We start from the raw sequence: 19,240 nt of genomic DNA on the forward strand, positions 1-19,240 counted from the left end.
ATAAAGCTATGGTCACGTTAATGGCTGTCATTAAGTTAATGACTACATTCTACATATTTTTTGGTAGTGCACAAGTCATGCTTTAATGTTGAAAGTAATTTTTCAGTTTTTTTAAATTTTGCATAGATTATCTTTTATAAGTAGAATTTTAATTTAAAATACAGTAGTGGTACCTTGGTTAATGCCCTTTGTTGCACAATTCTGGGGGAAATGGCCACATTTGTTTTCATGTAGGAAGGATGCCCACAGTCGTATTCATCACCCAATGCAGAGTTGTCAAACAAAAAACAAAATTTTGCTAAATGGTTCTATTTGTGAACAAACAAAAGTGTTCATGAGCCGAGGCATCACCGTATTTTAATTTGTATGTGATCTTTTTGCAATTTGTTTTACTAAGTCAGTCTTATTTTTTGGTATTTAATCATAATGTTTAAAAATATTGTTATATTTCTCTGTTGCCCAGTGACAAGACTATAATAATGTTAATGCACTGTATATTTCAAAGAAGCTAGAAGAAAAGATTTTGAATATTCTCACTACAAAGCAGTGGAAAATATTTCAGAGGATAGCTATATTTACACTGATTTGAACATTACATAATGTATATGTGGAAATATCAGATAAAACTTCATAAATATGTGCAATTAGGTGTCAATATTTTTAAGAAAAGTTTTTAACATGAAGAAATGATAGATGATTGAAGAAATAAATATAGGTAATCTGATTTCATTAGTACACAATGTATGTATATTTCAAACATAACATGGTAACTCATCATTGTGTACAATTCTTATGTTTCTATGCATCAGTGAAAATTTTTTAAAAAAGAAAAACTCAAGAAGGCTAGTAAGCAAACATGATTATACATAGCACAATGAAATAGTATCAAATATAGGGTTAGTTAAAAATCATGATAAAGAAGTAGCTATATGTTTTCTTTTCAAATATTTTAAATGTAATTCTTCACTCTCTAGATTTTGTATGCATCTGTGTGCTTATAAACAGAGAATTAAACTTCATTCTATCTTATACAGTGGTTTGTAACTGCTACAGTGGTTTTCAATATGAAATTGTCGATCAAGTTTACAAAATACAATAGACATATCCACTGTTAAGGTTATTTAGTCCAATATAGAGTAAGTAGCTTACCAGCATGGACACCAACAGCTTGAGGGAGACTTCAGACACTAACACAGCATCTGATGTGGAAAGCACTGCATGGAAAAATTTTTTTCATGGGGAATTGGAATGGATGAAAATGCAGGTCATATTCCTGTAGAGTAACTACAGGTTTAGGAATTTAGGGATAGCTGAACTGCGTCTCCAGTCTTTTATTGTATTTTGAGGTAAGTTCTCCCTGAATTGCTCTTGCTGGCTTTGTACTTGTGATCCTCCTGCCTCGGCTTGTGCAATGTTGGGGTAACCCGCATATGTCATCAGACTGAGTTCTTCTAGAGTAGGTGAGCTTACAGGCTTCCAGCCTCCGTTTAAATGTTACAGTGTCACCTAGAACATGGAAGCTGACTTGTCCTCGCATCGTCATTATTTGCTGCTTTTTATTTTCTCTAGATACAATTTTTTTCCAGCTTCTTGAGTTAGAAATGGATGAAATTTTAGATTTTCATTTAGACTTCACTATTTGAGGCTATGTGTCAAATTTTATTAAAACTAATTATCATATACTTGAGTTTTCCCTTTTTGGTTTTCATATAATCTTTGTATTTGAAGCAGAGTTATGAATCCATTTGCATTGATTGTAGTTACTAAGGCATTTAAGTCTAATGTCTTATTTATTTTTCATCTCATTTCTTCTTTGTTCTTGCATTCCATTTTCCTGCTTTCTTTTATTTTAATTCACATTCTTTACTATCTTAATGTACCATTTCTGTTAGCTGTGTTATATATCTTAATATCATTGTTTTAATGATTAGTCTAGCAATAAGTATACTTAAATTATTACAGTCTACTCTGAATAACTTTTATCACATTCTAAACTATACAAAAACATCATAGAAGTTTAATTTCACTTTTCTTTTGGTATTTCTGCTATTGGTACTTATTTTACTCCTGATTTTTTTATAATACTACATTGCATGGTTATTGTTGATTTCAGCAGTCAGTGGTCTTTTTTATTATAACAAGGTATGCATAAAATAATTTATCATTTCTATAGTCTTTTTACTTGCCCATATATTTATTTTCTTCATTTGTGCTCATTCTTCCTTACACTTCTGTACTTATGTTTGGAATCAGTTTTTCTCAGCCCAGAGAAGTTGCTTTGGTGTTTTTGCAGCAGTGTGAGTCTGCTATTGTTGAATTCTCTCTGGTCTTCTTTATTTGAGAATATGTTTTTATTCTTTAGTTTTGAAGTATATTTTCACTGAGTATAGAGTTCTCTGTTGACACATAATTTCCAGCACTTTAGAAATGTCAAGACATTGATTTCAGACCTTAATATTTACTGTTACAGGCCTAACTGTTATTTTTACTGTTCTCTTGAAAGAAATGTTTTCTCTGTCTGTTTTAAAGTTTTTTTAATCTTTGATTTTTAGCAGAGCCTAAATATAAGTTTTCTTTTATATATACACTTTGGAGGTTTGCAGAGATTTTTAATCTCTGAATTGATTTCTTTAATCAAGTTTTGGAAAGCTTTGTGCTCTTATGTCTTCAGTTATTGCTTCCATTCATTCTCTTCTTTACTATTAGAACTGTAGTTAAACATATGTTGTATCATTCGGCTCTGCCCAATACATTTCTTTTTACTTTGTTTTGTTTGTTGTGGTGGTTTATACATTTTTGTCTAGAATTCAGTTTGGATATTTCTACATTAAAGTTTCTTAAAATTTAATAAGTTTCATGCTGAATTCACTTGATTCTGTAAACCACCACAAGTTATTATTTCAATTATTGAATTTGTAATTTGAGGGTGACATTTTTAGTCATTTTATTGTGAGTGGTTTTATCTTTTTTATTTTTTTCTAGAGTTCTTTTAAGATACTCAGAATAACTATTTTTTAAAGATCTTGATACTAGTTCTAATATATTTCTGAGCATTTGCTTCTACTAGCTATTCATTTTGTATTTGTGGTCATAATTTTCTCCCTTTCTTGTGTGTTTTTAAATTTTCATTCAAAGCCAAAATTTTGTGGGAAATAAATGTAATAACTAAAGTTTATATAATTTATTCCCATCAACAAGAGTCTTTTCTCTCTTTCAATCCAATGAAGAACTAAATTAAACTGGGCCTGGAGTACACTTATAGTTTGTGTCAGTCAACTTCTGGTTTCAAAATTTCAGAGAGAAGGTTGTGCGCTTAGTGTCTGTGTCTACAGTTGTGTTTTGTGTGTGTGTGTGTGTGTGTTCAAAATCAGAATTGTGGTAGAACTCTTCTTCATCCCCCATACTATGAATTTGTTTTCCTGTGATTTTGGCTTCTGCTCTTAAATTTCATTGAGCGACTTTCAAATACATCAAATGTCTGATTAAAATACAGTTGTGTATTTGAAGCAATCCCTTTTTCTTTTTGATATTTTTCCTGAGACCATGGGAAATTTCGCTCTACTTTTAAGAAACTATAGAAGCGCCAGAAAAGCACTCTAATTCTGCACAAGTTTCAGTGGTTATTAAGCAGGGCACAGTCTCCCAAAGTTATTCTAGTTCTTCATAGATTTCCTTTTCTCATTTCACACAAGCCTTAACCATCAACCTGTATCCAGAGTTGACAAAATAAACCAGGTAAGAAATGGAGAGAGACCTTTATTTGTGTGAAATAAGCCCTTCCCACTCAGGTTTAGCTCATCTAATCCTCTTTATTTTCTAATTTGCCTTGAAACATATACACACATACACACACACACACACACACACACACACACCACACACCACAGGATCCATTGTTTTAATTCCAAAATATAATAGGAATATTGTTCTGCTCCATCCCATCTTATTCTGTTAGACTGTTCTTATATAGTTTATGTTTTCTCATTATTGTTTATTTTCCTAAGTAAAATGTATATATCTACAATGAATATTATATATCTTCAATTATTTTTTAATATCTAAGTTCCCTACTATAATAAAAACAGTTTAAGGAGAGATACTTTGCTTTATTCATTGTTTTCGCTTCAGAACTAATAAAAATGCCTAATTAATGAAAGAATGATTGAAGGGAATGGAACAATTAAGAATAATACAGCATAGTCACTGATGTGAAAATTTATTTAATTTTACATAGTGGATTTTTTTCCATTAAGTTTATTGGTACATTTTAGGTATAAAATACAGTTACATTCATCATTGAGATCTTGTACTATTTCATGAATATCTTGGTTATTATTTTCCCCTTGCCCTGCCCTCCCTTCACCCCCCACCTACCCTATTTGCAAAGACTTCATTTCCATCTTTTTCCTTTTCTCATATTTTTTCTTTTCCCTTCTTTCCTTTCCCCTACCCCTCCCAATTCCCGTGCTCCTTTAGAACTTTTCTTTCTATTACACAATATCAATTATACAGTTTTAGAATTACAATATCAAGATCTAGGAGACATTACCACAGATTTTACAGAATTTAAAAGGATACAGAAAGCATATTACAAAAATCTTTTTTGAAATAAATTTGACAACTTCTAAGAAGTACCTTGGAAGACAAATTAATGAAACTAACTCTGGAGGAAATATAAAATTTGAATAGCACCTATTAAAGAAAGTATATTCCTAGCTTGAAAACCTACCTATATGACAACAGCAGGCTCATATACATTTTAACTGATAAATTATATCAAACAATTAAAGCAGAAAAAAGAAGGAACACTTCTCCCCTCACTTTAGGAAATCAACATTGTGCTAATCCTAAAACTGGATAAAGATAATAGGAGAAAAAAGTATGAACATAGATAAAAACTTGTTTAACAAAACAAATTATTAGAAGTCAGATCTGGCAGGATGTAGAAAGTGGTTTTATTTTAGGGATGGCAGTGTTGGTTCAGCATTGGAAGATCCGCCCCCATAAGGCATCATTTCAACCGAGGAAAGGAAAAAGCCGTATGATCCTGTCAGTAGTTGCAGAAAAAGTATTGGACTAAATTCTACAGCTGTTCATGGTAAAAGCTATCAGGAGACTGGAAGTAGAACAGAACCATCTCAAAAAATAAGACATGTACTTCATACTTCCAGCAAAAATACTTTATATGAATGGAGAAGATACAATGCTTTCTCCCTAAGGTGGGGAACAAGGGCAGATATGCCTACTCTTCATCTGTCCATTAAAATTTGAAACATAGGCCCAAACCAAAATATTCTGGCAATAAACTGACACAATTAGGTTAGGATTGGCAAGGTAGAAGTAAAATCTTTATATGTAGATGAAATGATCATCTACAGAGAAAAACATTAAGAAATCTCTAGGAGCCCCTAGAATTTGTATCTGAATTTAACAGGATTAGAAAACAAAAGGCATATATAAAAATGCAGGTCTATGTATATTTGCTATAAATGAAGAATTGGATGTTGAAATTTAAAAGTTGTGTAGGAGTACAAAGGACCTAGAAAAGTAAAAAGCAAAAAAAAAACAAAAACAGTGTTGGAAGATATTTATTACCTAATTTTAAGACTGCCTCTAAAGCTACAGTAGTCAAGGCAGTGTTGGTGTAAGGAAAGACATATAGATCATTGGAATAAAACAGAGAATCTAGAAATAGAACCACATATATATGGTCCACTGAGTTTTGAAAGATTATTTAACATTAACATTTTATAGAACATAAACTCAATTCAAGAGCAGAGAGAAAGATAGTGTTTTTAGCAAATGGTACTAGAACACCTGGTATCTGTATATAAAAAGTTAACCTCAACTCTTTATTTTCATACATAATAATAAGTTGAAAGGATCTATGAACCTAAATATGAAAGACTAAAAGCATAAAACTTTAAGAAGAAATTATAAGGAAAATCTTTATGAATTTAGGGTAGGCAAGAATTTCCTAGGATATAAAAAACATGATGTATAAAAGAAAAAAATTGATAAATGAGATTCCATCAAAATTTAGAACTTTAAATGACATCGTTAAAATGAAAAGTAGTCCTTAAACAGACCATATTTATAATGCATATAACCTATGATCGGAATATATAAAGAACTCTTACTGCTTCTTAATAGACAACCCAATTAAAAAGTAGACACAAGAAGATGATAAATAGCCAGGATAGCACAAGGAAAGGTGTGGAACACTGGAATCAGGAAAATACTAATCAGTAAAATAACAAGATTGAATTAAACACTCATTAGGGAGATGAAGTTAAAAGTTTTAAAAGAACAAATATCAGCTTAGGTGTGAACCAATTAGAACTTTCTAATACTGCTAATATGAATGTAAAGTGATAAAACCATTTTGGAAAACAATATAGAAATCTCTTGCATTACTGTTAAGAACCAACAGTCCTGTTCTTAAGATTTGACTTGAGAGGAATGAAAACACATGTTCACAATAGATCTGTACATACAAGTTGAGTATCCCTTATCTGAAATTCTTGGGATCAGAATGTTTCAGATTTTCGTTTGAAATCCACTTGATCTACAAAGAGGATAGCTACTCCTGCTTTTTTCTGTGTGTGGGGGGAGGGGGGGTCCCGTCACATGGAGTATTGTTTTCTACCCTTTAACTTTCAGACTATGAGTTTCTTTTTGAATTAAATTTGTTTCTTATATGCAGCATGTCGTTGGATCTTCCTTCTTGACCCATTCCGCCAGTCTATTTCTTTTGATTGGTGAATTGAGACCATTAACATTGATGGTTATAACTTATAAATATTAACTTATCATTGTCATGACTTTTTCTGTTTGTTGGATTCTCCCGCTTTGTGTTTAATTTCTTGCCACACCCTATGGACTCATTCTCCTGGGCTTCCTGGTGTTATGATCCTCATTGTCTTTTTCTAGGATATTGTCTAAAATTTTTTGGAGTGCTGGTTTGGTATTCATGAAGTTCCTCAGGTACTCTTTGTCATGAAAGTATCTTATTTCTCCATCAATTTTTAAAGATAACTTTGCAGGGTACATCAATCTGAGTTGGAGGCTGTTTTCTTTTAGGGTTTGGAATACATCACTCCAAGCTCTTCTTGACTTGAGGGTTTGAATGGAGAAGTCTGCTGTGATTCTGAAAGGCTTTCTTTTGTATGTGATTTGTTTCTTTTCTCCAATTGCTTTTAGAACTTTGTTCTTCTGTTGGGTTTCTGGAATCTTAACAATTATATGCCTTTGTGTAGATTTTTTTTTTGATCAAGGCTAGTTGGAGTCCTATATGTCTCGCTTATCTGTATGTCAAGTTCTTTTCCCCTGCTTGAGAAGTTTTCTGCCATCACTTCTGTGAACAGTTTTTATGTCATCTGGACTCTCTCCTGTTTCTTCATTGACTCCAATCAGTCTTATGTTATTCTTTTTTGCATCGACTAGCAGCTGCTAGATTGATTTCTTGTGGCCCCTTACAATTTTAAAGAAATTTTTCTTTTCCTCATCACTGATTGCAATCTTATCTTCTATATCTGAAATTCTGTCCTCACATTGGCTCATTCTGCTGCATAGACTTTAGGTGGAGTTTTTAATCTCCTGGGAAATCTGTTTGCATCTGTTTTATGGATTCCATTTGTTCCCTATGTTGGGATTCCATCATGTTCCTCAGATCCTCTATTTTTTTATCAGTGTCCTTTCTAGATTTATTATTCATGTCTTGCACTATGGGCACAATCTCTGCTGTTTTCTGAGAAATTATTTCTGATTTCATTTTTTCCAGATCCTCTTTCGTTGCCAGTTCAGGGAGTCCAGGTGGTTGAGTATCAGAATGTTCCATCTCATTTCCCTTTGGGGTTGCTGTAGGTGATCTGGAAGTCTGCATTTGAGACTTGTTTACATGTCTTCCCATTTCAAAGTGGGGGGGGGGGGTGTTGTGGCTGGTGCCTGCGTGGCTCACCTCCTCTGTGCTTGTGGGACTGGTACGGAGCCCCAGAACCCTCCTCTTGTGCACTGGGAGTGGCTCACCTCCTGTGTGCTCCACAGTGGATATTCTTACAGAATCATATGGACTCAGTTTCCACAAGATAATGTGTACATATTAAGGTATACCTTGGATGAACCTTTAACTGTATAGATATATAAAATGAAAATAAATGTACTCTATGCTTAAATAGACATGATAGGCACTTATTTTGCTTCTGTTGTTTGTAGACTGTACAGGACCTCCTCCAAGACAAAATACAGAAATTCTCTCAGGCGCTTGGCCTGACCAAGCATATCCTGAAGGCACTCAGGCTACATACAAATGCCGCCCTGGATACAGAACTCTTGGAACTATCATGAGGGCCTGCAGGAATGGAGAGTGGGTGGCCCTTAATCCAGCTAGGATATGTCGGAGTAAGTTTACACATAGGAGAAAATTACAGAAACGTTCAAAGACTTTTGACAAAAACTTTTTGTTAAATACCTAATATTTGACATTGTACTATTGGCTGAATTATGTCATATTGTCATTTTTTAAAAAACAATTTACTATTATTTTAAAAGAGAGGAGTAATCCTATGAAAATCAAAAGTAAAACTGTGCAAATGCATTCAACTGTAAAATAGCTTTGGCATTTTCAACTTTCTTTATATTTAATGCTATCTTCTAATCTAATACCTAATATATTAGTCCTGCAACTCCTAAAGTGCTCACTTTGTATTACTCACTAATATTATCCATTTTTGCTTCTGTTTTAGAAAAGCCCTGTGGACATCCTGGAGACACTCCCTTTGGTTCTTTTCAGCTCGTGGTAGGAGATGAGTTTGAATATGGCGCGAAAGTTGTTTATAAATGTGATGAGGGGTATGTAGTCAATACAAAAGATGTTGATAATGAAATAATAAATGGGAACTGTACTAGATTTTATTTTCAAAATGAATGTATTTTTCTATGAGCATTTAAAAAAGTAACACAGTGAAAAATTAAACTATGGGGTGTAAATGATTATATTTAGATACTGTGTTATCTCCTTAGCATTGAAAAATTAAAAGAAGTCATAATTACTCTGGTGCAATATTATTGTCCTATGTACCTAAGTGTTCATCCAACAATTGTTTACTCCATTCTACTATTTGCAGAGAGTTATGAGATTTTCATGTGTTAGAGACAATGATAATTGTAACAATGTTAAATTATATGGTAACTGTCTTGATAAAACTTTATAAAATTTAGAGTAAGTATTTTACTCACTTATTATATATGGTTCTGTGGTATGCAAACTATTCTTACCACATGAACCAAAAATGGGACTCTCAGGATCATTGACTCTGTGCTTTCTAATCAATTACTGGGTTTTCATGACTGATCTCACAAGGAAACTTCTCAGTGTTCCTTCTTCTGTATTATTCCCTTCCAGATCAAAAAATTATTTTGAAGGAAATTTCATACATGGGAAAGCAGGGATCCTAGCACTATAATTTTATACTACATAAATTTAAATAGAATCAAGGTATTACAAATGGAATCTTGTTATTCTTCATTTATTTCTTGAGTTGCAACAATAATATGTAATCATTTGGACCAAGAATTTAGCTCAGTGGTGCTGCCGCCTGCCACACAAGCACAAGGTCCTGAGTTCAATCCCCAGTACAAAAAAAAAGGAAAAATTTAAAGATCAGACTTTGGAGTATGCCTGCATTTCAAAACCCCAACATAAAATATTTATGTGTACTTTAAAAAAATACTACTTCAGTCCCATTTCCTCTCTTACAAAACTTAGACATAGCCTGTCCATCATGATATTGGTGGCAGAAATAATTAAGACCCACACATAAGCCCTTAGAAGAGACCGTGGGTATTGTAAACACCTAATAAGTAGTAGATCTTAGGAATTTAACCTCTCTTTGGTGACTACTTGAGGGAGCTTTTCTAGCTCTTCAAACACATTTCCAGCCCAACTTCCAATCATTGCTGCTGAGCTTATTATGTACAACAAGACAGGTTAAGATGATGTGGACCTGTACTTTCTATCTGCTTCTCTCTTCACCTCTAAAATATTTCTTTCAACCTAGGCCAGTCTCCCCACTTTAGGGTTCACCTTGACTTGGCTAAGAGAATTAAAACTCATAGATGTCTTCCCCTTGATTTCCTAAATTTCAGCAATTAATATTCATAATTTCATGCTTAAATTAGCCACATATTTGTCTTTGACTGTGGCTCTCTCTAATTAATCATATGATGCAAACTATGAGCAAACTCTGATGCAGTCCTACTGTGAGGGTAACTGTCTCTATAGTTGACTTGGTCCTCCAGAAGAACATTACCAGTTGTTTAAAAGTTCATCAAGGGGATGTTTTACTTAGCTGAGAGGGTGTGCATTTCTTGACCCACCTGTGGAATCTGACAGTGGAGTAGGTTTCCTGTAACTGTAATTTCTTCCAGTCAACTTTCCCTTTTTGATCCCTGGCCCGCATTTGCTTTTCCTTTGCTGAATACTAACCATTTAACGGAATATTCAATATGTGTGTCTGGTTTTGATATCCTACAGTAAGGCAGTTTTGAGAAGACATTGGATGTTTTTTGGTATTCTGCTTGTCTAGGTTACAGAGATGTGAACCAGTAACTTTCCCCAACCACTAACATACAGGCACCAGTCTCTCTTTTCTCTCTTCATGTACATGGTCCCTAGAAGGCTTTGTGTGTAGAATCTTGCAGAAAATCCAAAAGACCTTTGTGGCATGAGTGAGTCTCTGATGTGGATGGAAAATGATAACCAGGAAATCTTCTTTCACTATTAGAAGAGGGTAACTTCTCCCCAGTGAAAGAGCTAGACAATTATCTTAATAATCAATTATTTTTCTTCTCCATGATGCATAGAGTTAAATGCTGGATTTCAAGCTCTGTAACTAAAATTTAGTCTATTGAAATGTTGTCTTGTAGTACAAAATTAATACTAAATCAAGAATAAAAGAATTACAAAGCAGTTTTTGAAGGAGAATGTTTACTTGTGCAATGAACAAAACAATGTTTATGTGCAAATGAAGGAAACAATTGTCCATGTAGAATTATTTGGTGGTCCTGCAGGCTTTTTTAAAAAAGAAAAAGAGGAAGGGAGAGCCAGAAGGAGGGAGGGAGAAATGGAGAAAGTTTAAAAAGAGAGAAGAGAGGGACTAAAGAAACAGAAAACGTTAGAGAGGAGGGAAGGGAAAAGGGGAGCAGGAAGGAGAAAAGCAGAGGAAAAAATAAAGTTAAAAGAGAAAAGGAAAGAAGAAAGAAGAGAGGGAAAAGGAGGGAGGAAGAAAAACAAAAGAAAAAAAGGAAAAAGAATACATCCTATTAATTTTCCATGAAATGGAGTTTCTAAAAGACATTCAGAATGATACAGAGTTTAAAACTGCAATATGAACACATTATTTCACCACTTGTTCTTTTTGTATTTTCAGCTATCAAATGCTAGGTGACATTGACTTCCGTATGTGTGATGCAGATGGATGGACCAATGAAGTTCCCATATGTGAAGGTAGATGTAAAATTGATTGACAAGAATTTTGAAATATTGAAAATACCTGTTAACTTTTAAGAAATTTTATGATGGGCCAGGGGATTTAGCTCAATGGTTCCGCCGCCTGCCTTGCAAGCGGGAAGTCCCAAGTTTGATCCCTGGTACCAAAAAAAAAAAAAAAAAGAAAGAAATTTTATGTTAAAATATCTACATGGTCTATAATTAAATATTCTTGTTCAAGTTATTTCTATGGTTTCTAATAGATTGCAGAATACCTAGTAATTTTATTGACACATTATCTTATGCTTCCATATGCCCAGTGTGGGAGCAGAGGATGTAGCTTGAGTGTAGAGTGGTTGCCTCGCACGTGAAAAGTCCTGGGTTTCATGCTCAGCACCATCGCAAGGAAAAAGAATCTGATATCAGTATACCAAATGTGAATACAACCCGATCTCATCTAATCAAAGTACTGGATATCAGGCAATCTATACCTTTCTTTCTTTTTTGCTTTTTGAATTCTGGATGTTGAAGTTATACATAAGTACCATTAGTTTAAAGAAGATCAGAAGTTTAGATTATTTTAAATGAAAGTTTCATCCAGCAATCTCCCAAATGCAAGGATGCATGGTAACAACTGATGGTCAGAGTTTTGTCCAGAAAAAAGTCGATGGATGCATATAGAGGCCATACTCTTAAGTGAAATAAATAGGACACACATGTGTAAATACCAAATAGTTTCGCTAGTGTGAGAAACTGATAGTGTAAACAAGGGTTAAAATGGTTAAAATGAATAATTGATAATTTGAAATAGGAAAAAAGGTCCAAAGATGAAAGGGTGAAGGGAGAGGAAGGGGAAAGGAAAAGAAGGAAAGGAAAAACTATGAGAAAAGAAAAATAATGAAAATGATGTCTATGTAAATAGGGAATGGTGGAGGGGGTGAAGGGTGCACAGGTAATGGGGAAAAAATAAGAACCAAGATACATCATGTGCAGGTACAAGCACCCAATGATAAATGTAAACGAATTGTATACCTAAAATGTACCAATAAAAGAATTTAGAAAAAAAAAAAAAAAAAAGAAACCATAAGTTTAAGTGAAATAAATCAGACAAACAAGCTTAAAAAAAAAAAGTCAGCGGAGGCAGGAATTAAGAGAGCTCTATAAACACCAAGAATGAAAAACAATGTAGGTTTTGCTTCTAAGTTTTGAGCTACTAATCCAAATCTTTACTAATCATAGAAATTTTTAAAAAGATCAGTCAGAATAGCATTTACTAGTTCCATGGTGAATAGTAATTGCAGAGAGAGATGAAATAAAAACGAGAAATGTGATATCACATAATAATAACCCTATCAACTAGAGAAGAATAGGTGATTTTTCACCTATGGAAATGAGAAGAGATGTTCTAGGAAATATCTACATCTAAAACACCTAGAAGGCTAATTAAAAACTGAGATGTTTGGTTACTGAAAAAAGCCTAACGAGTAAGTATCTTTGGGGTGACAAGCAGGGACACAGCCCTAGAATTTCCATTGTAACAAGCAGCGGGGTACTTTCACCAGTAACATAAAAGTTGAATATCATAGTTTTAGAGAATTTGAAAATATTAAGTAAAATCAAAAGAAGTACTTAAATTATTTTGAACATTGAGGTGGAAGAGGAAGTAAATACTATGATAGGTTTGCTTTCATATCTTTTCAGAGTGAAATGGCATATTATTCTGGAGCCTAAATGGAAAGTTTGTGTTTATTTCAAGATTCATATGTCTCAATTATTTGAGACACTTGTTACCATGAAAATACAAACCAGCAAATTAGTAGGAATTTTGTTTCCTATTCCCATTGAAAAGAATCCAAGATAAAACATACTAGTATTTTTGTTGCTTAACCTTTTCACCTGCAAACAGGCATATGAAATTCTTCTAAAATATTTCAATAATTTCCTCAATCTTATCTTGCGGACACTTTCTTCATGACATTTTTCAAGTTTTCAAATTCTCTTCGAAAAATCTATATTTACTTTTTCAGTTGTTAAGTGTTTGCCTGTGACAGAACCAGATAATGGGCAAATTATCAGTGAATTGGAACCAGACCAGGAATATTATTTTGGACAAGTGATACAGTTTGAGTGTAATTCAGGCTTCAAGATAGAAGGACATAAACAAATACATTGCTCAGAAAATGGTCTCTGGAGCGGAGAGAAGCCAAAGTGTGTGGGTAAGATGTACTTCCTATTTGTTTGATTGTGTGAATATGTATAGTTATTCTCATGAAAATATGCACTTGAAAACATTGTCCACTCTAAAGAACATAAATAATTCTAAAACAGCTAATGTTTATTAAGCATAAACTAGTTCCCTATAATTCATCTAAGTTTTTTTACATGAGTCATCTTATTTTACCTTCAGAACAACTGTATGAGTTCTGTACTTTTATCTTATTTTTTCAGTAGAAGAAACTGTGATGCAAAGTTAAATTACATGCCCTGCTTTGCTACAACATAAAGAGTCAAAATTTAAACCTAGGTTGTTATCTAATATGGGCATCCATGCTCTAAAAGTGAAATAGAATGTTCAGCATTTCTGCTGCACATTGTAGAATTGATGTCCAGAAGAGACTTTTTTAAATTTTGGAAGTCAAAAGTGGATTCTTTATTTCCACCAATCCAGTAAGATGACATTTTACTTTTGAAAAACACTCCTAAGTAATGGCCCTCTTCTATATTTGTGCTGCAGATTTACTAAAAACATTTCTTAAATAAATTGAACCCACTAAATAAATATATGCTTTTTATAAAAAGTTCTATAGTTAATTGGAATCCAAGATTTCTTCAGTCAGATGGTAACTTGTGCATCTTGAACAATTTATGATTTTGGTTTTGGGAATAAACATTACAGTCAATGTGTTTAACATTACCACCCTTCACTTTGCCAATTCTTTTTGTGCAAAAATATCTGTCATATTTATTTTTTAACATTATCTAAGATCTCCACATTATTCATGCTTTTTTAGTATGGTCTCCTTACACACAAAAAAAAGAGTTCTTTCACTAACAACTCTAACAGACTAGTTCTTTGTGATAATAATGATAAACCAATATTTATATCCATTGTAGCAAATATTTTATACTTTAGAAGTTCATGGCTGGGATTTATATGCTTACAACCAGATTTCCATGGTTAGTGAGACCTTCTCGGAATTGTTAATGTTTAAAATAAGTTTTTTGTTGTTGTTGCTTTGGGGATTTTTGTTTGTGTTTTGTTTTGTCTTGAGACAAAGTCTCACCAAGTAGTTCAGGTTGGACTTGAACTCATTATGCAGCCCAGGCTGGCCATGAACTCAGAGCAATCCTCCTATATCAGTTTGTTGAGAGCTAGGATTTTAGGGAAAAATGAGATGTTTTCTAGATGAAGATGAGGATGTGAAAACATACTGGTTGGGGGAGTGAATAGAGAGGAATGTGGAAAGACAGTCAGCTCCAAGCCAGTTATCATTGCCACAATTCTAGGGGAAAATGTTTGAGAGAAATGATGTCAAAGATGACAGCCATTGTTTTCTTGCTTTTAAGAAAAAAAGCTGTATGGATAGTGAAGACTCAAAAGCAGAAAATCAGTTACTTTTCAATATGTTATAAAAAATGAGTTAAGTGAATTTCCTTGACAAAATGTTCAAATTCCTAACTAGAAAATGTGCTACTTTTTCAGGTCACTCCATGAAAATACTTACTACAATAAACCTATATCTACATTCAACTTTACACACACATTAGGTTACTGTGTCTGCCATTTGTATCAAGGGAACCAATTTACCTTCAGGTGACATGAAATTAGAACCATAATTTTAATTTCTTTTGAAGATAAATATAAAGAACACCAGATCAGTCATCGGGCAGTCGAGTCAAAACAGAACTTTTGTTTGTTTGGCAGCTTTACCTAATGGAATCAAAATTTCTGACATAACTTGGTCAGGGTTCTTTAATTTATAATAAAAATTTTATAAATTTAATTCTTTTTATTTAGAAATTTCCTGTTTATCAGCACAAGTTAGAAATGGATATTCTATATCTCAGAAGAACATTTATAAGGAGAATGAACGATTTCAATACAAATGTAACCCAGGCTTTGAATACAATGAAAGAGGAGATGCTGTGTGCACTAATTCGGGATGGAATCCTGAGCCTTCATGTGAAGGTAATGTTATTTTTACTCTCTTTCTCATTTTCTGTAAAGTTTATCAATGATTTTTATTTCTTTTTTTTTTTTTTACTCTACTAGGGATCAATCTAGGCCCCTTATCACTGAGCTATGCCCCAGCCATGATTAATTAACATTTTAATGAAATAATGCATTTTTCTCAAAAACAGAATATCAACTTCATAAGAATGAATTATTACAAAAGTAGCATTGTATATTATAGAACCTAAGCGTATAAGTCCATTTTGACCCTGAGTGTATGAGACTTTCACTCTCAACATTGAAATAAGCAGGTCCCAAAGCTTCAGTTTCTAATTCAGCAGCTAGGCCATGGTCACATGACATTTCTGGAGTAGATCCACGACTACCATAGGCTTCTTAATTCCCAATAATTTATAATTCTCAATTTGATTGCTCCTCTACAGCTCAAAATTTAGCTTTTAAAGGTTAATTATGTTAATATCAGATGAGGAAACCCTCAATTGACAATGAAATTAAGAGGAGAAGCAGACATGTTATTAACATTACCCTTACTATGAATCAACATTGATGATGATGGCCTAGTTTTTTCCGAAAGGATGTTTTGCAGAACCAAAGAGTTTGTCTCAACTCTATTCTTTGCTGAAGAAAAAATAATCTGGAACATCGTGTTCTATTTAACTTATGTCATTTTAAGAGAAACTGCTTCAATTTTATGATGATTTAGCAAAGAGAGTGAAGATAGATGAAGAGTTTAAGAAATCATAGAACAGCAAGAAGAAACAGCTATAGTGTGGTAATGACATTCTTGAGTTACTTGCAGACATTCTGGCAGAGGAGAGAGGTTGCACTTTGATGAGGTCCACTTCACTCAGTAAAATAAGGAAAAGCGTTAGGACATGGGATCTAGTGACATAAAGATGTGCTGTTACACTGCCATATACCTTGCCATACTGTGAGGGCGAAAAGAGTTGAACTCTTAAGAATCTTCTGAATTGTAAATGATACGGTACATACTTACATGAATAAATCATGCTTTAGTTACCTTCTTTTACAAAAGAAGAGTTAAATTTGAATTGATTTTACATGTTGTAAGCCTACCCATAGTTCCTTGAAATATATCTTTCTTCCCAATTGAGTGATCTTCACTTTTTGCATCTTTAAGAAAAGTCCTCAAAGCGCTCGTTATTCCTAAGCAGAGAAAATATGTGCTCAAGTCTCCTGGTATTGTGCTTCTCCGTATTTTACTTCCACGGTACCCCTTAAACAGATAGTTAATTTATCCATCCAAACATCAAAATATAACTTACAAGGCATTTAGTTTTATATCAGGGCCTTGTCTTGTAATATGGATTAACATTGCAATAAACCACCATTCCAACACTCACTTAATTCAAAGTAAGACTTTGGCAGTTCAGTTGTGTGATTTGATGTAGTGTGACTGCTTTATTGAAGTTATCTAATGATTTCATTTATTTTACTTGGTAACTTACTTACTACTTAAAATTCTTGCTCAGCGAATATTTCTTTTCAAGATGGAAAGTCTCTGGTTTTTTTTCAGAAGTATTACAAGTCCTAGGCTTACTATTGTCAAACAGTCAGTTCATTAGTGTACAGTCACACACACACACACACACTCCTCAAAGACTTCACTTTTAAAAATATGTTCCTATTATATTTTTTCATTTCTCTGTCACAAGTACGAGTCAAACCTTAAAAGTTTAAGACTAAATTCTTTAAGGTTGTTGTGTGTGTGTGTGTGTGTGTGTGTGTGTGTATGGAGGGTCACAGATGCCACGAGAAGACCTGGGCTCAGAGTATTCGCTTTCACAGAATAGTTTATAAAAGTTTAGTGCAAACAAAGAGAAATTTACCCCAAATTAGATAAACATGTACACTGTTTTGTAATATACTGCCTTTCACTGAAACACACCAGATTTACTAGACATAAAGAAGTCTCTTGTTAATAAGAGTACTCTATTTCCTGTACTCAGCTAGGGTGTTAGACAAACTAGTCTTTGTTTCCTTGGCACAATGCAAGGATCTCCCTGCTGGCATATGACGGACTCCCAGTCTATACACTTTATTATCTCAGAAATAATATAACTTGAATTTCTTTTTTTTGTATCCAAATTTATAAAAAGATTAGAAATTGGTAATAAAATAGAACTTAAATACAGTGTGCTAGGAGAAAATAAGAAATTGTCCTGTTGCAGAAATCTCGGAAAGAAATACACAGAGACACAGAATTCGGATAAAATAATAAAATTTCTTCTCGAGGGCGGACAGGAATGCCAGAAACCAGTCTGGTCAATATATGCGCCCTCTTTGTTCAGCATTTCCCTTTTTATATCCTTTTTAGCCATTATCTTATCCCTAGTGGTCTTTGATGTGTAAATACAATTCCAGTTCCTATTTACAAGTCACAGACACAAGATAGGCCATATACATTGTAAATTCACCCTGGCATGGTAACTTTGTTAGGTTAATGAAGTTACTGGTTAGAGTCAGATAATCCTCACCTTAAACAAGGAGTTACAGGAAAAGCAAATCTTTTTAAAACAAAACACATTACTTATTTTGCTTCTACAACTACCTTAATATTCAGTCTATTAAGTTATCTAAAACTTTTCCGTATCAGTCCCTCATCTGGTCCATGGCATGCACATGTCAGGGGTTTTATTTGAGTGAATCGGCAAAACTTTCATCTCTGTATCCAGTAGAGGTCAGTCTGTGACAAAAAGTCATTTCCAGCAACCTTTAAATGTACCCATATATATTGCACAAAGTTACTTAGGGTCAAAGTCTGTTCCTCCCACAGACTGTATCTTTATTGATTTATAACAAAGAACACCAACCTTGAGTATTATTCTCACTTCAAATGTTTCTAAGAGTAGGAAAAAACTATTTAGATAGACTGGAATGTTGTTGTTTTGGATAGAAATACATATTCTGGCAATGTTTTAACAAATTATTTATTTTAAGGAAGGTTATGAAGGTGGGGAACTAAGCTTCATTGAGGAATTTTTGTCTACAGCTTGAGAGTAATCTCCAGAAGTCCTTTTATTCTTCAATAATTTAAGAAATTCTGCCAGTATTTGGAATTTCCCTGTTTGATAGGTCTCTTAAACTTGCATTTTTGTTTCTTGTTACTTTTGACTTAAAAAATTGGTATTAAGTTGAGCTATAACATGAAGTAATATATAAGATAGCTAAACTAAACCACAATGGTTATGAAAATGTGATAGATACAACAGAGTGAAGTAAGAGTGAAAAAAAAAAGAATACATTTAAGGCTCATTTGAGGCTATTGTCAAATAACATCAAACACTTAAGACATGTTTTACTTAGAACTTGTATTTAGGTGTTCACATTATTTCTACACAATTGTTACTATCGTGAATTGTTATTATCCTGTTAGCCATGGGCACATAATAAAGTTTATTTTGTCAGAATGGATCATAAATTTAAGAGCAATGGAGAGATGACTTCAATACTTCCAGGAGCTAAATATACTCATAGAAGTATAGTATTTAAAGCAAGAAACATGTAATCAATAATTCAAATTTTATAGAATCCAC

At 33.3% G+C, this 19,240-nt stretch overlaps 1 protein-coding gene across 1 annotated transcript in view; it reads left to right on the plus strand.

The window, feature by feature from the left end:
- LOC101715308 (complement factor H) overlaps nt 1–19,240 on the plus strand; it is a 76,555-nt gene that overhangs the window by 12,052 nt on the left and 45,263 nt on the right. Inside the window, exons 2-6 of the mRNA XM_004860134.4 lie at nt 8,215–8,400; nt 8,745–8,850; nt 11,430–11,506; nt 13,516–13,704; nt 15,507–15,677. Coding sequence (XP_004860191.2) covers nt 8,215–8,400; nt 8,745–8,850; nt 11,430–11,506; nt 13,516–13,704; nt 15,507–15,677 — 729 coding nt within the window. The remainder of the gene's footprint in view (nt 1–8,214; nt 8,401–8,744; nt 8,851–11,429; nt 11,507–13,515; nt 13,705–15,506; nt 15,678–19,240) is intronic.

Source organism: Heterocephalus glaber, unplaced genomic scaffold, assembly GCF_053883595.1.
Source record: "Heterocephalus glaber isolate CG9 unplaced genomic scaffold, H.glaber_assembly_v1.0 deba00001600, whole genome shotgun sequence".
NCBI lineage: Eukaryota > Metazoa > Chordata > Mammalia > Rodentia > Bathyergidae > Heterocephalus > Heterocephalus glaber.